Source organism: Pelodiscus sinensis, chromosome 18 (genome assembly GCF_049634645.1).
Source record: "Pelodiscus sinensis isolate JC-2024 chromosome 18, ASM4963464v1, whole genome shotgun sequence".
NCBI classification, from domain to species: Eukaryota; Metazoa; Chordata; order Testudines; family Trionychidae; genus Pelodiscus; species Pelodiscus sinensis.
In genome coordinates this window covers 18,524,435-18,552,125 of record NC_134728.1, presented here as the reverse complement: position 1 = coordinate 18,552,125, position 27,691 = coordinate 18,524,435, and the positions used below count along the sequence as shown (strand labels likewise).

Genomic DNA, 27,691 nt, shown 5'->3' with positions numbered 1-27,691 from the left:
TAAGATTAATTTCTAATAAGCATGCAATTAAGCTTTATTCAAAAGATCAAATTGTGTATTAATACAGCATGTTTGACTTCAGTATTAGTCTAGCATAAAAACAAAATATTTTGCCAAAATAAACTGAAAGATTCTGCTGTACACAGAAAGATGCTAATCTGTACACTTTATAGTTTACACATTTCAACAAAAATGAATAGCACAGAACCTAAACAGGTGTGGTCTAATTTATTAACACTTTATTATTCATAGAAAAAGTAGTACTGTGTCAGTTTCATTATTATACATTGTTCTTAAATATACTCGTTCATTTAATTTGAAAAGAATATCCTATAATACAGCATATCTGCTTTATTAATGTTAGTTCACTTGACCACAAATACGCAATTAATTTCCTGGTTACTAGGCAAATCAGCAAGCTTCTACAACTGTATATAATTTCACTCAGGAGAATGCGACATTTTAAATAAGAGCTTGCCCCCCAAGTTAATTCTTATCATGTAGTCGCAAATAAAGTGAACAGTCCTTTTAAGAAAGACACTATTTCATTGCCTCCCAGTTTAGATTCTCCATAGACACGGTCCACAAATGAGATAGGAACCTGTTAAAAAACAAAACAAAACAGAGAATTCTAATTATTTTAGGAATGTAACTTCATTATATAAAAAGAAAACAGCTTTAAAATCTATTACACATTTTATATTAAATTTAGCACCGTGTGCATGTTTAGAACATAGCATATCATTAAAAATGTGAAACTATTACAGACTTAAATATATAGTCTGCTGACTGTATTATATGTGGAGATGAGAATGAGAGACTGGTTCCTCAGGTTGGCAGAGACTTAGCAACACCACCTATAGTCTCCAAAAATTGGTAAAATCCATATGGGTGGTTCCTAACTTGTTGTGGAAACCTCTGCTAGCAACTGATTTGTGGATGAATGCCTTCTTTTGATGTCCCTGAAGGTGGTGCCAGGTGTAGTTATGTCTGATCTCACTGTGGGTTTTTTTTGTCTTCTATTTTTTTGTTCCTTATTGTGTGGTTTTTTTTTTTTTTTTTAAATCCCTGTCACCAGAAAACTATATACAGTAAACTTCTGATAATCCGGCACCTTTAGGACCCAGGGGGTGCCAGATTATCAGATATGCCGGACTATCAGAAGGGGGGGCTATGAGGGGTCTGGAGTGGGGTGGGAGGAGATACCACCCCAGACCCCTCATAGCCCCCCCTTACGATAGTCTGGCTCTGCCCCAGGCGTCCCTGATTCAGCCGCTGCTGGTCAGTTTCAGCAGCAGCTGAATCGGGGATGCCTGCAATAGAGCCGCTGGGGTGCTGCCGGGTTGGTCCCGCAGCGCCAAGGGGCGGCGCTACGGCACCAACCCAGCAGCACTCCAGCTGCTCTTGGGGACGCCTGGGACAGAGAAGCTGGGGTACTGCCCGGTTGGTCCCGTAGCGCTGCCCCTCAGGGGCAACCTGGCAGCATCCCAGCTGCTCTGCTCCCAGCTTCCCCGATTCAGCTGCTGGTCAGTTTCAGCAGCAGCTTAATGGGGGAAGCCTGTCCGGCTGCCCCAGCACTTCCGGGTTCCTGATGGTGCCGGACCATCAGGAGTCCCGGAGCATTGGATGCCGGACTAATGGAGTTTTACTGTACTGCTCAGGATGGATGTCCATTAGCAGCCTCATACACATCTATGCTGCCTGTGCTCTCAGGTGCAAAAGGAGAAGAAGAAAAGAGCAGCTTAGGTTTGCGAGCTGCTGAGCCTAAACTTACAAGCCTGACAAAGTGAGCTTCCCTCATTGATAACTTCAGTAAAAGCTGCCACAGGAACAGAGAGGGGCTCAGAGGAATGCACAGCACTTTACCTATAGCTATAAGAGCATGCTTGTAAGGGACAGGGGGCAAATATCTGAGATTGTGCTGCTTTCTTTATCCTCACTGTTCCACCCCACAGTCTTAATGGTGTCTCAAGGCTCAGACACTAGAGGGTAGGGTTGACCACACTTAGAGATAGGTCTAAATATATTAATCTTATTAGCCAATGAGTGTTCTGAGCAAACTATTCTCGAAGGTAGGATTGGTGAACTTGACACCCAAAGGCTCAGAACATTCTGTGAAATCTCTATTAACCTCCTTCTCTAAATTTCTACTGGGGGAGGCAAAAGTCCATTGGGGTAGTTTAGGGAGAGACTGCCATAATCAGAAATGGCAGAGTTAAACAAGTTCTTCCATGGTGAACCAACATCAATTCCTCACCATTAGAAAGGACATCATGAAATGATCTTCTGCTCAGCTACACTGACATAGCAGAGCTGTGTACAGTACTTGTATTCAATGCACATTTGGTATGCAACATCCACTTGAGTCTATGGATCTTCAAGCTGTTTGTTATTCTTAGAAAAAAGGTTGCTTTTGCCAACATATTGTCCAAATTTACTTGCAGATCATGAAAGGTTAAACAAATTGTACTTCTGTCTGTCCATTATTTTGCCAGAACATTCAAGGAAGATCAAAGACTGAGTAGGCTCAATACTCAGTGAGGAAGGAATGACAGTAACAGGAAAAAAAATGCAGCAATGGCAGAAATCTTAACTGCCTTTGTTTCAGTTTGCTCCAAAAAGGTTAGCAGTGATGGCATGACTAATATAGTGGACATCCATGTAACTGGGATAGGATTGTGGAATCTCCATCTCTGGTGATATTTAAGAGCAGGTTAGATAGAGGTTTATCTGGGATGGTCTAGACCAGGGGTGTCCAACCCATTCTGGGCAAAGAGCCAAGATAGGAGTGGATCCAGCGTGAAGAGCGGGGGCAAAGTTGTCAAGGAGAGAAAAAGCACCCCCCCCCATCGTGTTTGGTTGAGCAAAAAAACACCTCGAAAAAAGGCTCTGCTCCTTTCCGCTTTAAGAAAACACACTTACAACGCGTTTTGAGGCTTTTTGGCCACAGTAGGCTCCCAGCAACTGCTGCCATCTTTATTCTGCAGCTTTCATGGCTGTGCTGGACAGCTCCCCCTGCCCAGGTCAGCACAGGGAACTGGGAGGAGAGGGCAGTTTTGGGGAGCATGGGTGTGTGGGGGGGGCTTCGGGAGCTGTACCCGGGGACGATGGGGGGAGGGGGAGGGAGAGGAAGGAAGGAAGAAAGAGAGAGCTGCATGCGGCTCGCAAGATTTGGGTTGGCCACAGCTGGTCTAGACGGTACTGGGTCCTGTCATGAGGGCAGAGGTCTGACTCAATGACCTCTTGAGGTCCCTTCCAGTGTTAGTGTTCTACGAAGCTAAATTATGTAAAGGACAAGCTACAGATCTTCAAGTCACCCAGCCCTAATGAAATATATTTTGAATACAGAAGGAACTAGCTGAAGAGATTGAGCCATTAGCAATTATCTTTAAGAACTCACGAGGGATGTGAGAAATCCCAGAGGACTGGAAAAGGGTAAATATAGTACCTATCTGTAAAAAGGGGAATAAGGACAACCCAGGGAGTGATAGACAAGACAACTTAATTTTGGCATCCATAAAGACAATGGAATAAATAAATCCGTTTGTAAGCACCTAGAAGATGATAAATTGTATCAAACCAACTTAATATCCTTCTAGGATAGTGTAACAACTACTGTGAATGGTGGAAAGCAGTACGTGTCATACATCTCAACTTTAATAAAGCTTTTGATACTGACTGACAGGACCATCTCATAAGCAAACTAGGGAAATGCAGTGTTGAGGAAATTACCATAAAGTGGGTGTACACCTGGTTGGAAAACCATACTCAGAATGTAGTTATCAATGATTCACGGTCAAGTTGGAAGGGCATATTATCTGTCCTGGGTCTGGATTTATTCAGTATCTTCATAAGTAAATTTGTATAATGGCAAAGACTACCACGCTGGAAAGGGTTACAAGAACTTTAGGGCACAGGTTTACTATTCAAAATGATCTTGACAAATTGGAGAAATGATCTGAAATAAATAAATCTGATGAAATTGAGTACATATGCAAAGTACTATACTTAGGAAGAAATACTCAATGGGAAAAGATAGTCAAAGAAAAAGCATGACAAACATATCTGGGATCATAGTGGATCACAAACTAAATGAGTCAAAATGTAATACTGTTTTTTAAAATGCAAACAGCTGAAGTCCTGGGTCCAGTTTTAGGAACCACCATTTGGGGAAAGATGTGGACAAATAGGAAAAAGTCCAGAGAAGAGCAACACAAATAATAAAAATGTCTAGAAAACATGACCTCTGAGGAAAGATTAAAAAAAGAGGGTTTGTTTAGTTTGGAAAAGACTGAGGGACGGACATAATCTTCAAGTAAATAAAAGTTGTGAAGAGGAATGCAAAAAAAATCTCTCCCCTCCACAGAGGACAGGACAAGAAGAAATGAGCTTAAACTGCAACATGGGAGATTTAGGTTAGACATTAGGAAAAACTTACTAGCTACAGGTGGGACATCCCTGATCTGGTACCTCTGGGACCTGAGTGGTCCCAAATGATAGAGACTGCCAGACCAGGGGAGGTCCAGGCTCCCTTCAAGCTGTTTGCCCTGATCCCCACCACAGGCCTGTTGCTGCCCCAGCGCAGCTGGGGCTGGGCTCTCGTCACAAGCCCAAGCTGTATTCCCAGGCTCCAGGCTGGGCTGCCCCACTGCCTCTGGCCAAGGTGGGGCTATGGTCCCTGCTATGCTTGCCCTGACCGGGGCTGTACTGCCCACACCTGCTGGCCAGGGCTGTGTTTTTACTCACCAGCACTGCTGCCTCCTGTTAGGTGAGGCTGTGCTCTAAGCTGTGCGGGCCCCACTGCCACCAGGGCTACACTCCTGGGCAGGGCTGTGCTCCCTGCTGCCAGCCCAGGCTGTGCTGCTCCTCACTACCTGGCCAGCCAGGACTCTTTGGCCCAGCAATATGGACCACAGAGTTGCCAGACCATGAAGTCCCAGATTTTAGAGGTTTAACCTGTATAAGGATATTAAGCACTGGAACAAATGACCTAGGGAAGTTGGGGGATCTCTATCATTTGAGATTTTTAAGGAAGAGAGAAACACCAATCCTGAGTGGTCTATATCAGTGATCTCCAATCTTTAACCACAAGATCACTTTTTCAATTTAAGTGCAATGTAAGATCTACCTCAAACCAAAATAGCCTTGCCCAGCTTCCTTCCTGCCCCTTCTTTGAGGCCCTGCCCCCACCCCTTATCTGAGGCCTCACCCTGCTCACTCCACCCCTCTTCCTTCTTCATCCTCACTCACTTTCACCAGGCTGGGGGTAGGGATTGGGGTACAGGCTCTGGTCTTGGGCCAATGAGTCTGGAGTGTGGGAGGGGCTCTGGGTTTAGCAAACAGTGGGGGATTGGAGTCCAGGAAGGGTGTCAGGGTTCAAGCTGTGGGAAAGTCTCGGTGCAGGGGGTGGTTCAGGGCTAGGACAGGTTCAGGAAGCAGGCTCTGGCTGGGCACCATTTAACTGAGACAGCTTCTGGGTGGTGGAGCCAGCAGGGTTAAGGCAGGCTTACTCCTGCCCTGGCCCTGCACCACTCCTGAAAGCATCTGATATGCATAGCAGTGGCACCATGTGCTACCCCTCATCTAAAGGCACTGACCACAGCTTCTACTCGCCAAGGTTCCCCATTACTGATCACGGGAGCAAGGACAGCATATGGAGACCCCCCTGCTTTGCCTCTCTCAGGAGTTACAGGGACATGTCTGCCCCTTTCAGGAGCAGCAATTACCATAGGGATTCCAGCAATGAAGGGTTAGACATTTTAGAACTCACCACTCAAAGAATTACACGTAAGCGTCAGAGAGAAATGAAAATTATGAAATGCGAAGACCAGTCAAAAACCAAAAATAACCCACTTTGCAAGCAGTAAAAGTAGTAACAACGACCCCCACGTATGTGTTGGGTCGGGACATGAGAGTGAAGGACAGTGTGTGTTTGTGAGAATGATACGCAGAGTGTGAGAGTGACATTTGCGTTGCCAAGCTCCCTCCACCTCTTCTCTCTGTGTGGGGATAGGGTATGGAAGTGGGGGGAGGAGGGACACCCTGACATTAGCACTCCCCCTCTTCTCCTTCCCACACCCTGCATAGCAAGCAGGAGGCTCACAGGGGAGCAGCTGCAAGGCAGAGGGTAGAAGCAGCACAACAGTGGGTGGAGGGGCAACTGAAGGACCAGTGCTTCATCGCTTCCTAGCCAAACCAGTTAGGATCACCTGTCAGACTCCAAGATCTACCGGTAGATCCTGATCAACTGGCTGGTGACCACTGGTCTAGATAATACTTAGTCCAGTCTCAGTTCAGGAAACTGGACTAGATTGCGGCTTGGATTGGCTGCCACATGGAGAGATTAAAAAGACTGGGACTTTTCATCTCAGAAAAGAGGAGACTAAGGGGGTATATGATAAAGGTCTATAAAATTGTGACTGGTGTGAAGAAAGTGAATAAGAAAAAGTTATTTACTTGTTCCCATAAGGTATCACCAAATGAAATTAATAGGAAGCAGGTTTAAAGCAAACAAAAGGAAGTATTTTTTCACACAAAACACAGTCAACCTGTGGAATTCCTTGCTGGAGGATGTTGTTAAGGCCAGGACATTAAAAGGGTTCAAAAAAAGAAATAGATAAATTCATGGAGGATAGGTTCATCAATGCTTATTAGCCAGGATGGTAGGAATGGTGTCCCTTGCCTCCATTTGTCAGAGGCTGGAAATGGGTTTCAGGGGAAGGATCACTTGATGATTACCTGTTCATTCCTTCTGGGGTATCTGGCATTGGCCACTGTTGGAGGACAGGATACTGGTCCAGCTGTAACTTTGGTCTGACCCAGTATGGCTATTCTTATGACCTACTGAGGTTTCTTCCATTCCTACAGTTCTAAAGGAACTCTTAATATTCTAATATTAAATAATATTCTAGTATGTGTTAAATAATAATAGTCCAGCATTCAAATAATAATAGTCCAGCATACGAATTCAACAAAATTATTTCTGCAGAACCATATAAAATAAAAATTTGGATCTGCACTCAACTGTCAATGTTAATCAGAATCAGCTGGCATATATAATGCCCCTGCAGCCCCTTGTTATTGTGCCAGAACTGTGTATGTCTCATGCACAGCTGCCTATACCAAAAGAGAGGCCAAGGCAATCATCTGGCAGATACAGATCTACCTCTTACAAATAAGAACAGCTAGCCAAGGAAAAACATAAAACTAAGACATCTAACAAACCCATTCAGCATTTTCATTCGGATCCTTTTAACAACACTGACAAGCACCTTAACAGTTATATTTAGCTGGGCTAGGAAAGAAAAATAAATCAGTAACTTCATTCTGGAGAGGAAGCCAGTGCAGGATGCTTAAAGTGGCCCAGATTTTAACGAATAGTCAAGAGAAAACATTTTGTATTCAGAAGCTATCCAATATCACAGAATTTTAGGGTACAACTTCCTCTACAGAATTAGAATTTCTCCCCTAAGATATTGCTGAACACACACCTTCCTGCTTAAGAGTGTCATATTTTAATGGCCACTATTTACATTGTGCAAAATTTGTAATCCTATGTACAAAGTGAATTTTACACAATACAAAATAGAGATGTAAGAGTGTAGCCATTTAAATGGGTAACCAATAAGCAGGAGCTCATTGGTTACCCACATGGCTACATGTGGCTCCTGGTCCAGCTCCCAGGGAACCACCTGCCACTTCTATGTCACAGAAGTGAAATCCTAATATTTGTGTGCAGATTCTATAACAGTGTGAACATACACACACAAATACACCTAATTAAACCCTAACATCTTCAATTATGAAATCTGCATTCATATCTATGTGCCCACTTTTTCTGAAAAATCAGGGCCTGAAAGATCTGTTTTGGACAGGTTTTATAATAAGTATTTGTATGGTTCTTATACACGATTTAAAATGTGTCATGAGCTGTGTTCTAATTTTTTTATTTAAATTTGTAGAATGACTTGTGTTACATGCACCAAAATATGGAGGACACATCACCTCCACACTGTTGAACATAACAGAAGTCATTCTGCACATGAACAGTGTACGGTGGGGGATGGGGACAAGAGACTGGAGTATGGTAGGGGACTCAGGGCTGGGCAGAGGGTTGGGGTTCAGGGATGAGGACTTTGTGGTGGAGCTGGGGACAAAGGGCTTGAAATGCAAGTTGCCACAGGGAGAGAAGACTCTCCCAAGTTCTTTCACTGTAGCAGCTTGCAGCTAGACAAGAGCTACCTTTCTACTGCCCTGGGAACTTCAGCAGGCATGGCCCAGGGAGGGGTGTCTCTGCCCTTGCTGCAGAGCAGTGGTCTCCAACCTTTTTAAGCATGAGATCACTTTTTTAATTTAAGTGCAATCCAGGATGCATCTCAAACCCAAGCACCCTTGCCCTACCTTGTTCCCGCCCCTGCTCACTCCATTCTCCCTCCCTCCCATATCTTCATTCACTTTTATCAGGCTGGAGGTAGAGAGCTGGAGTGCAGGAGAGGGAGGTGCGGACTTTGATGTTTGGCTAAAGGATTTGGGAGGAGTTCTGAGCTGAGCCTGGGACAGGGAGTTAAGGTGCAGGAGGAGGTTCAGGATGCAGGCTCTGGGAGGGAGTTTGGGTGCAGGGGAACTCAGGGCTAGGGCTGGAATTTGGGATACAGAAGAGGTCCAGGGCTGGGGTTCAGAATGTGGGTTCCAGCTGGGCACTGCTTACCACAGGTGGCTTCTGGGTAGTGGTGCAGGGGACTAAGGCAGGCTTACCCCTACTTTGGGCTTATACCACTCCCAAAAGCATCCAGGAAACATGCTCCATCCCTGCCCTCACCACTTTGGGGAGATGAGGTACAGGGTGGGGGAAGGAGAACCCGGATATCAACAACCCCACCTCTTCTTCCTCTGCCCTACACAGCAAGCAAGAGGCTCCTGGGGGTGGGGGACACCTCACAGGCAGAGGGGAGGAGAGCATGACAGCGCTGAGAGGGGCAGATGAAGTGCCAGCACTTGATAGCCTCCTGCCAAACCTGTCAGGATCACCAGTCAATGGCTCCAAGATCTACTAGAAGATCCCGATCTATTAGTTGGTGACCACTATCTTAGAGGGAACATGTGTCACGAGTGCTTCAAGCTAGAGAATTTATCATAATTAATTTTTGCATTACCACAGGACCTAGGAGATTAAGCCATGGACCTAGACCCAATTGTGCAAGGCACTCCAGACATAAGACTGTCACTGACCCAATCTCTGTGTAAGACAGGAAGTGGACAGAGTACAAGAAAACAATGAGATACTGTTGGTCAGCATGATAAGCAATTATATCTGAGAACATCTACACATCAGTGCTTAACTCAAAATAAGCTATGCAAATTGAACTAAATTAATTGCGTAGCTTATTTCAAAATAGCTTATTTCGAAATTGATAGCATTTACACAGCACTTATTTCGAAATAGAGCACTCTTCCTCCAACTTCTTTTACTCCTCATACAATGAGGTTTATAGGAGTTAGACTAAGAAGTCCTCCAGGTTGACAGTATTTTGAAATAACTTCCTGCTTGTGTAGAGGCAAACTAAGTTATTTCGAAATAACATTGCTGTATAGATGTACCTTCAGTGTACCAGCAGCCTAACTGTTGTCAAACTATATTTTAGGCATCCTGGCAAAGGAGAATTTTAAGAAGCTTTTGAAGGAGGATAGCAAGATAACTTTCTGGATGTGTACAAAGAGCTTCTACCAATCAAGAGAAACTACACAGAGGTTTGGAAATTTAGTAAGTGGACAATGGAAACTAGAAGCAGATGCAAGGGAGATCAAGAGTTGGGATGAGTTGCAACTCCTAGAACAAGTGAAGGGCTAAGTGGAGAAGAGCAGGTGGTAAACTTCTACATCTGACAGGAGGGAGGGAGGGAGGGAGAGAGAGTTACAGGAAGGGACGGAAAAGAAAACAAAGGTACAGAAGATCACATCATATTTTGTCAATTTTCTCTTGGAAGAAATATGCAAGATACTGAACAGAGACACAAGTGGAGGAAGGAGGGGAAGGTAAGTGGCAAAAAAAAAAAAAAATCTGTTACGAGTGCAAGTATAAAATTTAATTATGTTGGAGACAGAGTTGCATGCTCTTGGGCTCATTTGAAAATCTCAGCCTATAGTTGCGAATGACACTTCCTAGGAGATCTTGCTCATCAGTTTATTTGCTTCTAATAGCCTGTACCCACATTTACAGTACAAAATTAAAAGGTGATTTCTTATACTTTTACTGTACCTCTCCAACAGTATATCCTAACTGTCTAGCTCGAACAATCATCTCCATCTGGAAGACATATCCTTTAGAAACACATTTTTCCATTAGTTTCTGCAAGACCTCCTTTCTGTATAACCTGTAAATTGAAATGAAACTGAAACCTGTGGCAAAACTTTGGATTTCAGATACAAAGATAACATGTACAGACATTATACTAACAGCCTACCCATGTTACTGCTGTTTAAAAGTAATTACTACAAAGTTTTAGGAGTAGGCTCTTATAACTCCAATTCATCTTTCTTGGCTAGCAACTGAGAACATTTTAATATGTCATAGTTAAAAAAAATAAAAACCATCCAAAACAAATGAACCACATACCTGAAACTTCCTGTTAAGTCTGATGCACCTGGTCTCAACAAAACCTGAGTTACAAAATTGGCACCGCGACTGTCAAAGAGGATATGCGTGTCAGTAACCACTCAAAATATAAAAGTTTTGGAAGCACAAGCAGGGGTTTCACAAAAAAGTATCATTTTAACATAAAAAGTAACAAATAATCTCTATTTATTCTGAGGTATTGCCTTATATGGAAAGTTACATAGCTAAATAGGTTTTCACTGCCCTAGACTGGATTAATAAATGTAGAATTTGAAGTAAAAATATTTAGATGAGTAAATATATATTTTGCTTTTCAACTGAAAGTGAAAAGCCAGATTTGCTATCCTTTTACATTTTTATAGCAGAAATGCCACACAGAAACCAAACATTATGTTACAATGTATAGCAAACAGGAATTAAAACTATATTGCAAAAATATTTTGCAATAGATTAGTCTTCTTCTTGGCTAATGCTCCCTATAAAGGAAGAATGACGGCCTAGCCGACAACACATTAAACTTATCTGCATAATACCTGTGTTCAGTTCTTGGCTCAGTAATATTTCCTGTGTGACTATGGTCAAGTCATTCAAGTCTCACAAAAGTAAAATGGCATGACTTCATATATAACTCTGTATTATTCTGATATTACTTTTATTTATCAGAAATGTATTAATAAGAGACTGACTGATTTGAATTGTTTGAAGTATATGAAAAAGTATTTCTATTTATTCTGAGTATGCAGCTCTTGGTTTGAGGGTCCCATTTAGTTTTTACCTTATCCAATTAGCTAGCAAGTAGTCCCTCTCCAAGAATGAAGCTCTTTTCTTCAGACTTAATAAAGCTATATTATTGTGTCCTCAATTCTACCAGTTTCCAGCCTAAGAATGATTTTTCTATCTTCATCAGTTCCTGTGGGTTCTGACTTAAATCCAAGGAGAAAAACACACCCACATTAGCGGAAATGTACGGAGTTCTGTGTAAGCTAAGAACTTGTCGCTCTCACCAACAGAAGTTGGTCCAACAAGAGATATTATCTCACTTCCCACCCCTTTGTGTCTCATAAAATGATGAGTAGTTATTTCATACATTAAAAAAATCCTGAACATAGTAGATGTGATGCCAATTTCTTTTCAAAATGATGCCAGGGCTTCTGCTCCCAGTTCTTTGGAGGTCTGAGTCAGACTTGTTTTGAGCGAACAGACTTCAGATAATGTGAAAGGAGCAAAACTTCATAAGGAAAAAAAAAATCTACTCCAATTATTCAGCCTTCATTGACAGCTCCAGCATGGAGTTCAAAGGCTTATCTCCATGTTCATATGTGACTTACACCATTTTTATTTATTTTTTCTTCTCTTTAAAGAAAATACATTTCAAAAGTCCATGGTTAAAGATGTATTAGACTTTCTAGCAAGATCTAAGGAATTGTTTATATAGACTGGGATTATTTTTAACATGAACATTTGTACTAGATAACATTTAATAAATGAAAGACAGTATTATAACCAAAAAGAGAACAAGTGGATTGTTGTCTGTGGGAAATGCCTGAACAACCATTAAACAAAAAGGTACATACCTATGAACTTGGAAGAAACGGAGCATCAGAAGCTAGCGTTCTATTTATGGCAAAGCCAAAAATTGTCCCAAATTTGTACACTGCAGATTTATCCACAGTAGTGTTTCAATTCTGAACTAAGTAGTCCAACATCCCCAAAGAGAACACATGGTTATTTTTTTTCCCTTGATTCTTCCTTAGGCAGAAAATTTCAAGGTATACAAATTTCTATTCTATTATTAAATGTGATTTTGTGATGGGAAGTACTGTCCTGTTTAATGTATTTATATGTCCTCTCACCACTGTTTTGTCAATGCCTCACAACATATTTGGGAGATAGAGAAATGCTATTATACTCATTTTACGAATGGGAAACAGAGAGGCTAAGCAACTTGCCCAAGATCACTCACAGAAAGTCTGGTAAAGCAGGGAATTAAAGCCAGGTTTCCAAAGTCAAATGCTATAGTAGCTGAATTATTGGACAATCTTTCCTAGTCATTTAAGATCTAGTCCAGTTCATAGGGAATCGCAAGTAGGACTCCCAGGAAGGGAGGAGTCCGAGAGATGAAAAGCATGATGATTTATTGGTTAAGAGTGCTTTTCTTTGAAAGTCTTGAAAAGAAAATTTGCTATTCAAATTTTTATCTACAAATACATAGGTAAAAATACTAACCTGATTATTTTTCTCTTCAAATCCCAGCCGTATACACCTCCATTTCCTTTATACCGAGTTCCAGACACAATATCAAAGTTACCTTCTTTTTGCTTTCTTCAGGGAATACAATTTATTTCAAATATGAAAAGACATTGTATGAGTTTAAAGCAAATTTATATTTTATAGATCTTCAAACAGGAAATTGGCACGAAGGCAACAATTATGTTGGCTATAAGCACTATACATTTATATACTTTTTTAAAAAATTACTCTTCACATTTTTATAAAGCAGGATTATTTCAGATTTTTACCATCTATTTTGTAGAACTTCAAAGACTGGTTCATGAATAATTTATTTAGACCTACTTATTTTAAAGAGGCAAAAGAAAAATTAGACTCCAATGGAAAATGGAGACTTTAAACAAAGTACATATTAAAATAACACCACAAACCATAGTAACAAGGAAATTAAAAGAGGAGTCTGACACTATTCTTTGCTCTTCTACACTGTACCTAGCACTATTGCAGATTTTATAAAATCCATTATATAAAATCCATTATTTGAGATCTTCTGCCTTACATATCAGAAAGGAGAAAATTAGAGACAGCATGCCAACCTCAACTTCAAAGGTACTTGCTCTTGATTACTTTTTATACAACTTTAAATGTTACTAGGGGGCCATGCCCCCTGCTTGCTATGCTCGACAACCCCCTCTCTCTGGGCGTAGGCAGCCCTGGCTTTTCCCCCAGCCGCTCGTGAGGGTTGGGCAGAGGCATGGCAGCTCTGGCCTGTCCCTTCCCCTCCCCCCGGCTGTCAGAAAGGGCCAAGGCCCAGCCCCCCCCAGCACTCCTGCCAACCTCCAGCAGCTGCACCAGCCCCAGCTCTCCCTGCCCCGACTTCTGGGGAGGGCTGAAGTGTCCCCCTCTCCCTCCCTCAGCCACTGGGCAGGGGAGGCCCGGGCTGCAGCTGTGGCAGCTCCCGCTTCCCCCCTCCCCAGAGCACCAGGGTGGGGGAGGAGGGAGGCAGAAAGTTGGGGAAATGCATGCTCTTGTTTCAAGGACTTTGAGGAGGTTGGGGAGTTGTGTGTGTTGAGGGAGACTGGGCTGTGTAGCTGACTGGGGGTCAGGGGAGGGAGGCTCTGAGGAAGCTGCTTGAGGGTAAGGGGACTGACTGAGAACTCTGCAAGAAGGCTGGAGGGGGGCTGGGAAGAGGCTGAGGGTAGTATGAGGAAACGGGGGGAAGGTTGCATAAGAGCAGTGCTGGGAGGAGGCTTGGGGGGAGGCAGCCTGGGGGCAGGCTGAGGAAGCTGGGGGCTTTGAGGGCCCAAGGGCTGTGTTTAGTAGGGCAGGGCTTATGCTCAAGAGGCTGCTCTGTCCTGTCTGTGCAATCTGGTGAGGGAGGGGGGACAAGGGAAGCGCAGGGGTGTCTGTCTTCTCTGCCTGGGGCATAGCGAGGCACAGATAGTGCAGTCTGCACGCAGTGCTCTGGGGCACTGCAGCCTGCTCAGGTCCCATCCTCTCCCCGCATGTGGTCCCACCTCAGCTGTTCACTGCCCCAGCCCTGCTCACAGAGCCCAGGGATGCCCACCCACTGGCAGCTTAAGGGAAGGAGCCAACAGATCAGTGCGTCAGCTCCCCTAGCCGACTCATGGGTGCTCTGGCAGCAGTGGTAAGTACAGCTGCTAGGAGGGGTGAGACTCCAGTAGAACCTGACTCCAAGTGATCAGGCACCATGCTCTGGCTCTTCAAGAGTCTGGCAGTGAGGGAGCCCCCCAAGAACCCACTGCTGGGATATAAGCCTGGCTGGGAGCCCCATTCCTAGTGCCTGTCCCTGAGCACTGGCTACGCACGCATGCAAGCCCCTGGGCTGCCACGATTTTGACGTGGGGTCTGCCAGATACTGCACCATGTTTCTTCGTGGGGTGGGGTGGAGAAAGGAGAGTAGGGGCTTGGTTGAAAATACCAATTTCATGTGGCAAGTAGAAGTAGCAAGGTTGGCGTGAGCTAGGGGAATTTCACCTTCTGCTGCACTGGGAAGACAGGGAGGAGACAGGTGGGACACAGAGTGATGTCATCACATCACTCTGTCGTCCTACAAGAAAAGTTTTATTTTACATATTAGAGAGAGAGAGAGAAAATCCTCCATAATTAGTGAGAATTAAGTCTATTAAGTCTGGTTCTACTCTGAAAATTCATAATTTCATTTTGGAGTATCATGGTTACTTGTTTATCAGTGACTCTATATCAAATATATTTAGTTTGCAAATAAAAGAGATATTTTTTCTAACTGGAAGCCCTGCAAAAGTCAACCTTGGATCTCTCCTTCTTGTGCATCATCATTTGTAGACTACATTGTACCTCAATTACACCCATGCAACTCTATCACCTTTAACTAGTTTGCAAACATGTAACTTACTAAGCACATCTACTGATGATAAACTAGCAGGAAAAGAATCCAGCTCTTTCTCCACTATCCTAGCACCTTCAGGCACAACAGAAATAATAATTAAAAAAAACCACAGTAAAAAACTTTATGTACTCATTTGATTCCGCATCTGTAACGCTAACTAAATACACGAAGCAGAAATGTGGAGTAAGAAGATGCCATTTTTACTAGGGATGTTAAAAGGTGTGTATTCGGCTAATGGTGTAACCACTGAAAATTTCAGCAGTTACATTGTTGCATTCGGGGCAGCAGCCAGCCTCGGATGGCAGGTGGCTTCCCACAGTCAGACCGGGAACTGGTTATCCATTTAAATGGCTACACTCTTACATCCCTAATTTTTACTAAGTTACTTTTCAAAGTAGAACTAGTTAAAGAATGACTAAGCACTTATCTTTCTCCTTTTTTCCTTTATGGATATGTTCTTATAGTACTTAACCAAATAAAACTTCTGCTGAAGCCTCTGATATTTTTGTTGGAATTAACCATTTGTTGTCAGCAGTATTAATACTTCAGAAATATCTGGGTCTTATTAGACTCACCCAAATCCTTGCCCAGACTGTGTTTCTCATGGCAGTTCATGCTAAATCTTCAAACAGCTTTTATAATGCAATGAGGTAGCAATACAGTAATGAAAGTTTGTGAAGTTGATTTTAACTCAATCAATTTAGGACTGCATGGGATTTAGAATGGTTCTCTCACTATAAAGGCAATTTTCACACCTCCTCCTCAGCAGGGCACCCAGCTCTTACTACATTTAAACTACAGAGCCGCAGCGGGGGTAGCTCCACACCTGGCATTAACCAGGACTGAGCACCTTCCCTTATCAACTAATCGTGTAGTCGATAAAAATGTTGTTGACTACCTGATTAGTGAAATACCCACTTCTTAACATTCCTAACCCTAACTGAATTGGCCTCTAACACTGGTCCTCTATTTGATGAGCAACTCCCTTCTTTTGATATACTAGTGCATTTATTTATTTATTTATTTATTTCTGCATCTGTAATTTCCACTCCAGTGTATCTGACATAGTGGATTTTACCCATGAAAGCTTATGCTCCAATAAATGTGTTAGTATTTAAGGTGCCACAGGACTTCTTGTTTTTACAGTAGTGGAAGAAATTCAAATGTTACATGAAACTTCATCAGACGGACACACACACAATGAAACTTCCATCAGTTAAAATATATACAATAATATTTTTTTTAAATATGGTACCTACCTGATGAACTCAGGAATAAACTTTGGCTGAAAACAGGCAGATGGGTGGGAAAAAAAGAAAAGTCAGTAAAAATTTAAAAAACCACTTAGGCTGTGTCTAGACTGGCCAGTTTTTCTGGAAAATCAGCCGCTTTTCCGGAAAAAACTTGCCAGCTGTCTACACTGGCCGCTTGAATTTCTGCAAAAGCACTGACTTCCTACTGTAAAAAAATCAGTGCTTTTTGCGGAAATACTATGCTGCTCCCATTTGGGCAAAAGTCCCTTTTGTGCAAAACTTTTGCGCAAAAGGGCCAGTGTAGACAGCTGAGATTTGTTTTGCGCAAAAGAGCCCCGATCGCGAAAATGGCGATCGGGGCTTTTTTGTGCAAAAGCACATCTAGATTTGGCCACAGACGCTTTTCCGCAAAAAGTGCTTTTGTGGAAAAGCGTCCGTGCCAATCTAGACGCTCTTTTCCGCAAATGCTTTTAACGGAAAACTTTTCCGTTAAAAGCGTTTCCGGAAAATCATGCCAGTCTAGATGTAGCCTTAGAAAAGACACTGCACTAGATATAAACTTACATGGTGTGAGAGGTCTGCATCCATAATAATAATGAAATTCCCTGTGGCATGTTGCATTCCATGAATATAAGCAGTGCCTGATAAAAACATCATAGAAATAATATTAACCCATCTTAATCTGCATGCAGTTTCAAAATTATATTACAAAAAGTGGATTAACAAATTCTCCTGATTTTAAAAAAAAATAGGATACAAACATTAAGATTTTTCTATAACAATTTCAATTCTAGATTCCAAAAGCTGGTCCTGCAAAGTTCTATAATTTAATTCAAGTAGAAATAACCAGAAAAACATGACTTGGTAAACAGATAACCAATACAGCAACATTTTCCACAGTGTCTAAAATACTTGAAAATAGATTTATGCACCTGACTCACTCAGATGCTTTCAAAAATTTTAACCACTGATCCAAAGGATACTTCTTAATTTCTGCTTTGTATTGTCAATCAACATTTATGAAAATGCTCCATCTGATGTCTACACTAAAAATCTTTTTTTCCCTCTACTTAATTTTTTTTTTACTTTAACCACATTACATGAATCAGTTCATCTGTGTCTCAGTCCTGCCATGAGAGCAGGGGACTGGACTTGTTGACCTCTCAAGATCCCTTCCAGTTCTAGTATTCTATGATTCTGTGATAAGAGACAGTACAAGCTAAGGCATCAATGTTTTTCCTCAAGAAGGCCACTTTCTGATCTTAGTTATGCTTTTTAAGTAGGGATGTGAAGAACTAGTTGACATGCTAGCCAACTAGTTACTTTTCTCTCCATGCTGCCTCTATTGGAGGGGATACTTCAAAGCGGCAGTGCTGCTTGAAGCCTGGGGGCAGACCCCTGGGCTCCACGCAGTGCTGCTGCTTTGAAATGCCGTGTGCAGCCCAGGGAGTCTGGCCCCAGGATCAGCCCAGCGTCAGGCTCCCTACGGCGTTACAAAGCGGCAGCGCCCCATGGACCCCAGGATCAGCTGGAGTCCCCAGCTGATCCCAGGCTCCATGTGAGGCTTTTGCCTTGAAGTGCAGCAACAGTCGTAACGCTGTTGCTACTCTTCAAAGGTGGAATCACCCTATCAACTAATCAAATAGTCAATGCAAAATATATTGATTATTCAATTAGTCAATATTTAACATCCTTATTTTTAAGTCCATATTGGTTTCCAAAAATTGCTACAATGGCATAATTGAAATAAAAGTCTGGGACACACTCTTCATTACCTCAGGATTAACTTTGCTGTCCTCCTAGAAATTTTCATATATTATATATATATATATATATATATATATATATATATATATATATATATATATATATATATATATAAAATCAGTTTTTTAAAAGCATGTACCCAGATGTATGCCTTGGTGTTCATTTCAAGCATTTACAGACAGAATTCAACTTTTTGTTAATGAACATCTTGTCTCTTTCTCATGATGTTTGAAAAATTACAAGCCCAGAATGTTACTGATCCAGGCAGTGTATATAATTAGTAAATAAACTTATTACAGGATAAACAAGCTGCATTAAGAACCCCAAACAAAGCCAATTTGAATAAATATAAATACATAAAATGTCTTTGTTCTTTGAAACACAGAACAGAGGATCATAACCAAGGTCAAGATTAAAATTAGGTAGAAAATAAAAAGATACCTAGGCTTGTTAGTGTCTCATATCTAAATAAGAAATGCAACCAGATATAAAAGGTGAATTTAAATACAGACAATTCAATATTAGACTTAGAACTTTGTTTCCCTATTGCGTATTGGCACATACCATAGTTAAACATTTCCTGTGGGAAAAGTAGATTAACTGCATAACATTCAATAAACAGGGCATATGAAATATTTCACTAGCTTGTGGAAGTGGGAGGCGTGAAGAGATTCAGTAAAAGACTAATACTGATTTTCATTAAGTCAAGAAGGTAGATTGTATTCCATTGCTTTTTACATTTCCAATACTGGAGTTGAAAAAAAAAAAAAAAATCTGTCATGAGGCATGAGTCCAAACAGACTAATTTTTCCCCAGTGTGTTTTGTGATAAATGTTTACACTTGAGTTTAAAAAACAAAGCAAAACAAAAATGCATAGTTTTTGCCGTTTAAAAAAAAAAAAACAATGAAGAAGGGATGTAAGCGACTAGTGACTCGACTAGTAGCTCCCCTGCCCACTTGCTGACTCTTTCAAGGGGTTGGGAGTAGGATCCGGTGCTGGGGAGAGCTGGCTCTTGTACATTTCAAAAGCACGGAGTGCATGGCCGGCGGGGGACTGTTTGAATCCCTCACTGGCCGTGCTCCCTGTGGCGCTTCCGCCTTTGAAATGTAGCAAGAGCCCTACTGGCTCTTGCTACATTTCAAAGGGGGAAGTGCCCTTATCAACTAATCAAATAGTCGATGCAAATTACATTGACTATTTGATTAGTTGATTAATCTAAATTTAACATTCTTAACGAAAAGCAGATAAGGTCCTTCATTAGTAGTAAGAAGTCAACAGCAGAGCAACAGAAAACCTAATTTTGATAATTTAAATCCACAGAAGTCTTAGAATTTATTACAATGGTTCAAGACTGGCCCCCAAATTAGGACTGCATTCCGGTAAGCGATAGGCAACTCCTGTAACTACACGAAAAGACTTCAAATTCACACTGAACTTAATAGAGGAGGATGGTGCTCAGCACTTTGCATGACTGGACCTTCCAGGGAAATGTATTATTTGAATTATTAAGTACCAAGAGGTCTTAATAAATTGAGCCAAGACACAATGAGCACTGTACAAACACACAGTAGGAAAGAATCCCTACTCTGATGACCTTAAATTAAGGTCCCAAACCTGTAATTTGCTGCACTTGCATGACTGCTACATTTGTGCAGAGACCTAGTGATTTCACTGAGTCAATGGGGTACCATGTGAGCATAGCAGCCTGCCCATGTATAAGAGGCTTTGATTGCATACAAATAGGTGGACCAGGGAGAGAAGGATGAGCATAGTACAGTAACTATGTTTTCCTGCTACTACATAGATGGATCAAACTAAAAATTTGCAGGTTTGAGGTTGTGGGGAATTCATTTTAAGTTCACTACAATAGAACATGTGCGACATTTTTAATCATTACACATTTGTTTGCTTATAATTACTTGGTGCAAATGTTTATTTCTATCTGAAGGTCCACTCCTTCTGTGGAATGTCAAAACTAAAAAACAAACAAAACAGAGAGCAAGAAGTTACCCTCTAAATCATCAGCTTACTGAGTACTTACCCAATCCCAACTTTTTTGCTCTTGGCCTTAGAAGCTGAAAGATATTGAGGAGAGGGGACCAAAATTAGGCCATTCATTAATATATGAGTCAGGACTACAGTTTTTCTTACTTTCAGTTAGGGATGCTAGAGTGTATTCAAATCACTGTTGAACCAATAAGCTGATGCTTATTGGTTAATGGTATTGGTTACACTTAAACTCAGCTGGTTTTCAGGGAGGTGGCTTTGCTGAGGCAGGACAGCAAAGCCTCCTCCCTGGGAGTCAGGCCTGCAGGGGCTGGTGGCTCCACTCCTGGAGAAGCTTTGCTGCGGGATCTGCAGTTTAAAGCTAAGCTTCACACTGAAGAGCCCGCAGTGTGTGTAACCACTAAGATTTTTAGCAACTGCATAGTTACTGTATTAAACGCTTTTTAACATCCCTACTTTCAGTAACATCTCACTATTGTATAGCTCAAGATACTGAACCAATATTAGAAAAACATTTTTTCCTTTAAAAATCTAGATACTACAGGGAATCAAATTAATCAAAGGAAAGACAGTTTCAACAGAAATATTTATATTAACTGGATATATAAAAACTAGATTAAAAGCCAATCTATTTTAAATTTTAAAGAAGAACTACTACTATGTAAGGAAGTCATTCTAGTTGTTTTATGCCTCCTCTCCCCTAATACCTATGGTTTAAAATACCCTTTTACAAAACTGAACACATTTACCCCTTACCTGTTTTGTGGAGTGACAAACGTTATGGATTAGTATCTGAGCAAACTCTCAAAGTGGCCTAAGACAGTCATAACTAAATATTGATTAAATATTCAGCTGAATTTCATGTGTGTGCAAATCAGCTTACTGAGGTCATCATTAAGATTTTTTTTTTTTTAATAACATATACCCCTTGTTTCTGTGCTGACCATTCTCAGCTCCCATAGAAATCAGAGGGAGCTCTGGGAGTTGAGCACATCACAGCTCTAGGTTTTTTTTAAGTCTAACCTTGGACACTCACGTCCATATTTATATTCCTTCTGATTGTCAAGAGTGCTGAGCACCTCAAAATTCTCACTGGCATTAGTAAGAGTTGGTGGGTGCTCACTGAAAAGGGTTAACCAAATATGGGATTTTGGAGCTTAACTTCAGACCCCTTCATTTGAAAAATCTTGGCTTCAAGTGACTGCTCAGGATGTAAGCGACTAATTGACTAGTCTACTATCCGATAAGCACATGCTTATTGGACAAGTGACACACTAATCGATTAGTCACTTTCCCCCCTTGCTGCCTCTACCAGAAAAAGGCAGCAAGGGTGGGGGCAGGGAGGGGGGAGGAAAGGGGGAGCGGGGGAGAGAGGAGCAGGTGCTGGGGTGGGGTGGGGGAGGCTGGCTTAAAAGCTGGTTCCCCTAGCTCCAGCTCTGTGGGAGGGGGCAGGGGCACAGCAGCAGTGTTCCACCTTTGAAATGTACAAGAGCCCCCACTAAGGCTCTTGTATATTTCAAAGCAGAAGCGGTTTTTCAGTCTTTGAAATGCAGTGCTGCACAGCACTTCCGCCTTTGAAATGTAGCAACAACTGGGCAGGCTCTTGCTACATTTCAAAGCAGAAACCCTCTTATAGACTAATCCAAGAGTCCATGGAAATTCCATCGATTATTTGATTAGTTGATTAATCTAATTTTAACATCCCTAGTGACTGTGAGATCATAATCATGTGTGAAAATCAAAGGACAGCAAGGATAGACCTTCTGTAAAAATTCAATCATTAAAGCTTGTACAGAGTGGTTATTTTATTCTCTTTACTCTACAGATCTTAGTCTAACTCTGCATAGTGGTCTCAACCCCAAAGTTTGTTGGCCAATTTTACAAAATCACAAGTAGATTATCAGCATCCATTTGCTATAAACTTCTTGACCTTTAGCGAAGGAACTTACTCAGACCACAATACAGTTCTTAGTGAATAAGATGCACAACAAAATTATTTAAATGCAGATCTTTAAGCATCAGTCACCTCTGATTTTGCTCTCCGCCTACAATTAATTTCAGGAAACAAAGAAAACTGGGCTACAAATAAATAATAATTGATTTGTCTTGATGCTCTTACTTTCCTGAAATTAGATCAGAGTAGCAGATGCTTTGATCTGCAAGGAGTTTCCCAAAACCATATAGGGTTCCATGGTGATGCCAGGGTCCGCTCACATGCAGGATTGGGGACCTTAGAGACAAAGTAGTGACCTGCATTTGGTATAACTGTCTTATACAAAATAGCAATAGAAAATTCTACAAAACACTCCAAACAACATATACACAGTTCTCTTTACAAAAATCTTGAAAAAGATTATTTTAACTCTCAATCGGAAACTTCAGTTCCAGAAAAATCAAACTTACAACTGCCAATTAATAGACACAAGAGATTGGGGGGGGGGGGGGGGGGGGGGGGGACAGAGAGAAGACAGATTACATGATGTGTAGCTCAAAACACATACTCTCTAGTTCTCAGATCATATTATGCTTATGTGCCTTTATCACTGAAATGAAGCATGGTTAAATACATAATGTCTGAATTAAAGTGATATTTATTCCACCTCATATATTTGGTATATATGTTTATTCCATGCTATTTTTCTGTAGTAGTACAGAAAACAGAAATCCTTAACAATACTGCTAGAAGGATGGGTCTTCTAAGTAAATATACTAATTAATATGAAGAAAATAATGAAGGGCAGATTAACACACATCTGTCTATATGCTCACACCTGCATCCAAAGAAAGTGAAATTCAACTTTATCTACTCCTCATCTTTTCTTTTAAATATCCACAGACCAAATACAATCGCCATCATCATCTGACTGGAATGAGGCATGTGCTCAAAGTAATAAAAACATTTTGCAAATATTAATTCATGGGCCTCACAATATTCCATGTGAGGGTGCTGTTATTACAATAATTGACATTTATCATCATGGCCTCTTCTTGTCTCTTCCGGTCCTGTGCTTCTATCATAATGTAAATTGGGACACAAAACTTTAACAGCTTGACAAGAGATATAAAGAAAACCATGTCTTGCATCCAGAAATCCTGACTAATTCCCCCACTCTAAATCACTTCCCTTCCCTACCCAACAAAAAATAAAAGCAAAGAAAAAAACCTATTACTCACAATTTTATCTGAACCATATATCTTTTCCAGCTGTTCAGCGACTTCTTGTGTCCCATCTGGGCTTCCATCATCTATGACTATAATTTCAAAGTTGTTTCCACTGAAAGGACAAATATTTTGAAATGAACAGGTGGGAAGCCAATTTCAGTAGCTACACTGTTTCAAAAGACATTAAACAAGAGAACAAAATGCAGAGTGATTCACTAGCAGCTAGAAATACCAAAAAAAATGCAGCTTTTAGAGACATGTAATTTCACTTGCATCTTAAGTTGGAATTTGCTGTGAAGCAACTGCAACAGTAGCAGTAAGATGAAAAGGCTGTTTTAATGTCCAGAGTCTCACAATCAGTGGTCCCTTGGTCTCGTACTTCTTCCTTGTAGTGGTGCAGGAGTGATTACAGATGCCAGATTAGCACTCTGTTTACAGTAATTTTGTTTCCCTAAATAATTACAGTGAAAAATAGCATTCCTGTTAGAGGACAGGCACAGCTACAGCACTTTCCACTGCTAACAGATTTTACCCATTTTCACACCATGCATGACTTAGTCATATTTCTAGACTATTGCTAATACTTAATAAATGCTTACAGGCATGGACCACCTAATTAAATGAATATATATTGTTAGGATTTTCAAAATTCTGTGTGTGATGGGTTGGGAGGTGAGAGGAGGAATGCCCACAAAACGAAGACCTCTGAAAAGCAAATCCAGAAGAGTGAAACATTTAATTGTAAGCTTCTTGGGCAGTGGTTCTCAAAGTGTGGTCCATGGGCCACTAGTAGTCTGCAATCATCTTGTAGGTGGGCTGCTTCCCTTCCATTTTGTTAAAGTGCCAGCTTCCCGCTGGGGAGTGGAGGGAAACCTCGTGGGCGGGATCCGGCTTGCAGGGACAGGAAGCAGCTCCACGCACTGCTCCCACTACCCCCAACTGGGGTAATAGCAGTGCAGGAAACCGTGTGCCCAGTCTTTCCCCACTGGTCCTATTGGCTGGAATCTCAGCCAGTTGGAGGGGAGGGGAGGGGACGGGAGACACAGAGCAAGGTAAGCATCTCTCCATCTCCCTCATGCCTAGACCTCCATTGTGCCAAGACCCTGCACCCTCAACCTGCTCCTGCATCCTCCTTCCCATCCAGACCCCAAATCCTCAGTCAGCTCCTGCACCCATTTTGTCATTATATAATCATCATAGGTGGTTGGCTGGTGGTCTGTGGAAGAGGTTGCGTTGAGCAGGGTGGACTGCTGGCCAAAATATTTGAGAGCCACTTTCTTGGGGCAGGCACTGTAGTTTTGTTCTACAGGTGGGAACTCTAGTAGTTCTCAAACTCTTGTACTGGTGACCACAGTTTCCTCTAATCTTTTCTATCTACGTGCAGATTTTTTTCATCCAGTGCACAATCAATTTTTATAGGCACTGAGGCATATGCACCACCAATTAAAACACAAAACCTAGCTGTGGGCACTCTGCAAATCAGCTGGGTGGTATCTGAATTTCTCCTGAGCAGTTGCACAAGCGGTTAACCCCCTTTCACACAACTAGCTTGAGTGTACCCTCTAATTTTTTTCCATTCATATGCAGTTATAAGCATCATCAAGGCATGTGTGGATGTGCACCACCAGCAGAAACACATGCTGCTGGCCCTGGGCAGCTATGTGTGCCCTGCTGATCAGCTGGGTGGCATCTGAATCTCTCCTGGGTGGCCACCCAAGCACAGCTTACAGGGATACAACTCCCCTCCCCCCTTATACACTGTAAAGCTTTATAATAGTTAACATTATTATGAAAGCAGGCCGCAAAGCAGGGTGGGGGCGAAGGCTCAGAGGTGGAAGGGACCCTCCTGCAGTAACTGGGGGGGGGGGGGGAGGGCTATCTGGTTAACCTGCGCCCAAGGCGGAGCAGCCCTCGCCGGCAGCGGGCCGGTTATTCGGTTAACGTGACAGGTTCACATTTTCAATGGGATTTTACATCCCTAGCAGTCACCACCCTCCCGCCGCCTTTGAGAGCCCCTAGCCTAGCACGGGCGGGGCTGCTCCGGGACCAGGCGCTACCGGCGCAAACAGCCACGATAAAACCAGGCCTCCCCGCGCCCACCCCACGCTGAAGGGGGCTCACGCGGAGCGCCCGTGTCCGCCGCGGGGCTCCTCTCGCGGTACTGCCGCGGCCCGAGCTCGGCGATCCGCCACCGGCTCGGCTGGACGGGGCAGTCCCGCGGCGCCGCACCCCGCCAGCCCCTTGCGGGGGCCTCCAGCCCCTTGCGGGGGCCTCCAGAGGCGCAGGGTCCAGCAGGCTCCCCACGGGCACCGCGGCGGCGGCCCGATGAAGAGGGGCGGAGTCGGGCGCAGGCAGCCGGGCCTCGGTACCTCTCTTGGAAGCTCCGCACCAGCAGCCAGACGATGAGCGGCAGGTTCTCGCGCTCGTTGTAGGTGGGCAGCAGCACCGAGTACTTCTCCTCAGCCCGGCGCCCGCGGGCCGCGGCCATGGCGGGCCCAGAAACCACCCGGAACCCAGGGAGCGGTTACGTCCCTCGGGGAACCAGGCAGCCAATGCGCACCTCCCCCGGCGCGTGGCACCGACGTCGCCGTGGAGACTGGGAGGGGTTGGACCGGAAGCGGAAGCGGCCTCCCCTCGTGACGCGGTGCCGGTTGCTTTCTCTCCCCCCCCCCATCATCCCTCTGGCGATGGCTCTGAGCGAGGCGGCCCGGCTGCGGGCGGAGATCGAGCGGAGGGAGCAGGAGCTAAGCGCCCTGCAGGGGCAGCTGGCCAGCGTCCTGGCGAAGGAGGAGCCGGGCTCGGAGCTGCCCACCTTGCAGGCCAGGGCCTCCCTCAGCCTGGCGGAGATTCTGCGCTACAGCCGGCAGCTGGTGCTTCCCGAGCTGGGAGTGCGAGGGCAGCTGCGCCTGTCCCGCTGCTCCGTGCTGGTGGTGGGCTGCGGGGGGCTGGGCTGCCCCCTGGCCCAGTATTTAGCGGCCGCCGGCATCGGCCGCTTGGGGCTGCTGGATCACGACGTGGTGGAGATGAGTAATCTGCACAGACAGGTCCTGCACGGGGAGGCCAGGGAAGGGCTGCCCAAGGCCTTGTCCGCAGCTGCCAGCCTGCGCCAGCTGAACTCTGCGGTGCAATACGTGCCCTACCACCTGGCCCTGAGTCCCAGCACTGCCCTGGAGCTGGTCAGGCAGTACGACGTGGTGGCGGATTGCTCAGACAACGTCCCCACCAGGTACCTGGTCAGTGATGCCTGTGTGCTCGCTGGGAAGCCGCTTGTATCAGCCAGTGCTCTCCGGCTGGAGGGGCAGCTGGTTGTGTACAACTACCAAGGAGGACCCTGCTATCGCTGCCTCTTCCCAAAGCCACCTCCACCAGAGACAGTGACCAACTGTGCTGATGGGGGAGTCCTGGGCGTTGTGCCAGGCATCATGGGGTGCATCCAGGCCTTGGAGGTGCTGAAGATAGCTTCAGGGATAGGTTCTAGCTTCAGCCAGTTCATGCTGATGTTTGATGCCCTTGAAGGCAGATTTCGTAACATCAAATTAAGACCCAAGAAATCAGACTGTGCCATTTGTGGTGACAGTCCAACTATGACCAGCCTACAGGATTATGAAGCATTCTGTGGTTCATCTGCAACAGACAAGTGTAGATCCTTACATCTACTGACAAGCAAAGAAAGGATATCTGTAGAGGAGTACAAAAAGCTATGGGATGAGCAAGTCCCACATATACTGGTAGATGTCCGTCCACAAGTAGAAGTGGATATCTGTTCCCTTGCACACTCTGTCCATGTTCCTTTAAGTAAACTAGAGGGACAAAATGAAGAATGTTTGAAATATTTAGGAAAGAGAATATGTAAAGAAAAGCAAAGAACTAGTAGCAAAACAGCTTTCCCAGTATATGTTATTTGCAAACTAGGAAATGACTCCCAGAAAGCTGTGCGAGTTTTACAGGAGTTGCCTGACAAAGAACTTGGCTCTATAGTAGCTAAGGACATTCAAGGGGGGCTTATGGCTTGGGCTAGGAAAATCGATCCATCATTTCCCCAGTACTAACATTCTAAATATCAGAAAAGAAATCATCCTAAATTTCTACTGCTAACTCGTCTAGGATCATGTGTGGTCTGAGTAACAAATGTTCAAAATGGGGAGGATATACCACAAAGTTATGTATTACATGCTTTCCATGTTAACTTCTAATACATTTGGTATATATTTGAAATTCATTTTTCTTGTTAACATTCTAAACATTTGTATAAAAGAAAAAATACACATTT

General features: G+C 43.3%; 2 protein-coding genes and 1 long non-coding RNA gene across 3 annotated transcripts in view; 2 read left to right on the top strand and 1 right to left on the bottom strand.

The window, feature by feature from the left end:
• On the bottom strand, positions 1–25,925 carry DPM1 (dolichyl-phosphate mannosyltransferase subunit 1, catalytic). Its single transcript, XM_006129441.4, has 9 exons — positions 25,791–25,925; positions 23,434–23,533; positions 20,294–20,327; positions 17,048–17,124; positions 16,490–16,515; positions 12,839–12,934; positions 10,613–10,681; positions 10,256–10,370; positions 1–601 (listed from the first exon to the last, which is right to left on the bottom strand). The coding sequence occupies exons 1-9, from the start codon at positions 25,907–25,909 to the stop codon at positions 497–499; spliced, it is 741 nt and encodes a 246-aa protein (XP_006129503.1). The 5' UTR covers positions 25,910–25,925; the 3' UTR covers positions 1–496.
• Positions 1–27,691, top strand: part of LOC112546881 (uncharacterized) — a 78,917-nt gene that overhangs the window by 3,566 nt on the left and 47,660 nt on the right. The gene's annotated exons all lie outside the window — the stretch shown is intronic.
• MOCS3 (molybdenum cofactor synthesis 3) lies at positions 25,908–27,691 on the top strand. The gene has a single exon (XM_075901193.1). The coding sequence runs from the start codon at positions 25,908–25,910 to the stop codon at positions 27,468–27,470; it is 1,563 nt and encodes a 520-aa protein (XP_075757308.1). The 3' UTR covers positions 27,471–27,691.

Bases quoted from the DNA above. Each gene is read 5' to 3' on its own strand.
- DPM1 (XM_006129441.4), bottom strand. From the start codon at position 25,909: ATGGCCGCGGCCCGCGGGCGCCGGGCTGAGGAGAAGTACTCGGTGCTG. The intron at 10,371-10,612 runs GTATGTGGTTCA...TTCAATTTACAG, and splicing joins GACTTAACAGGAAGTTTCAG to GTTATACAGAAAGGAGGTCT. The intron at 602-10,255 runs GTACAGTAAAAG...GTTTTTTAACAG, and splicing joins TAGGATATACTGTTGGAGAG to GTTCCTATCTCATTTGTGGA.
- MOCS3 (XM_075901193.1), top strand. From the start codon at position 25,908: ATGGCGGGCCCAGAAACCACCCGGAACCCAGGGAGCGGTTACGTCCCT.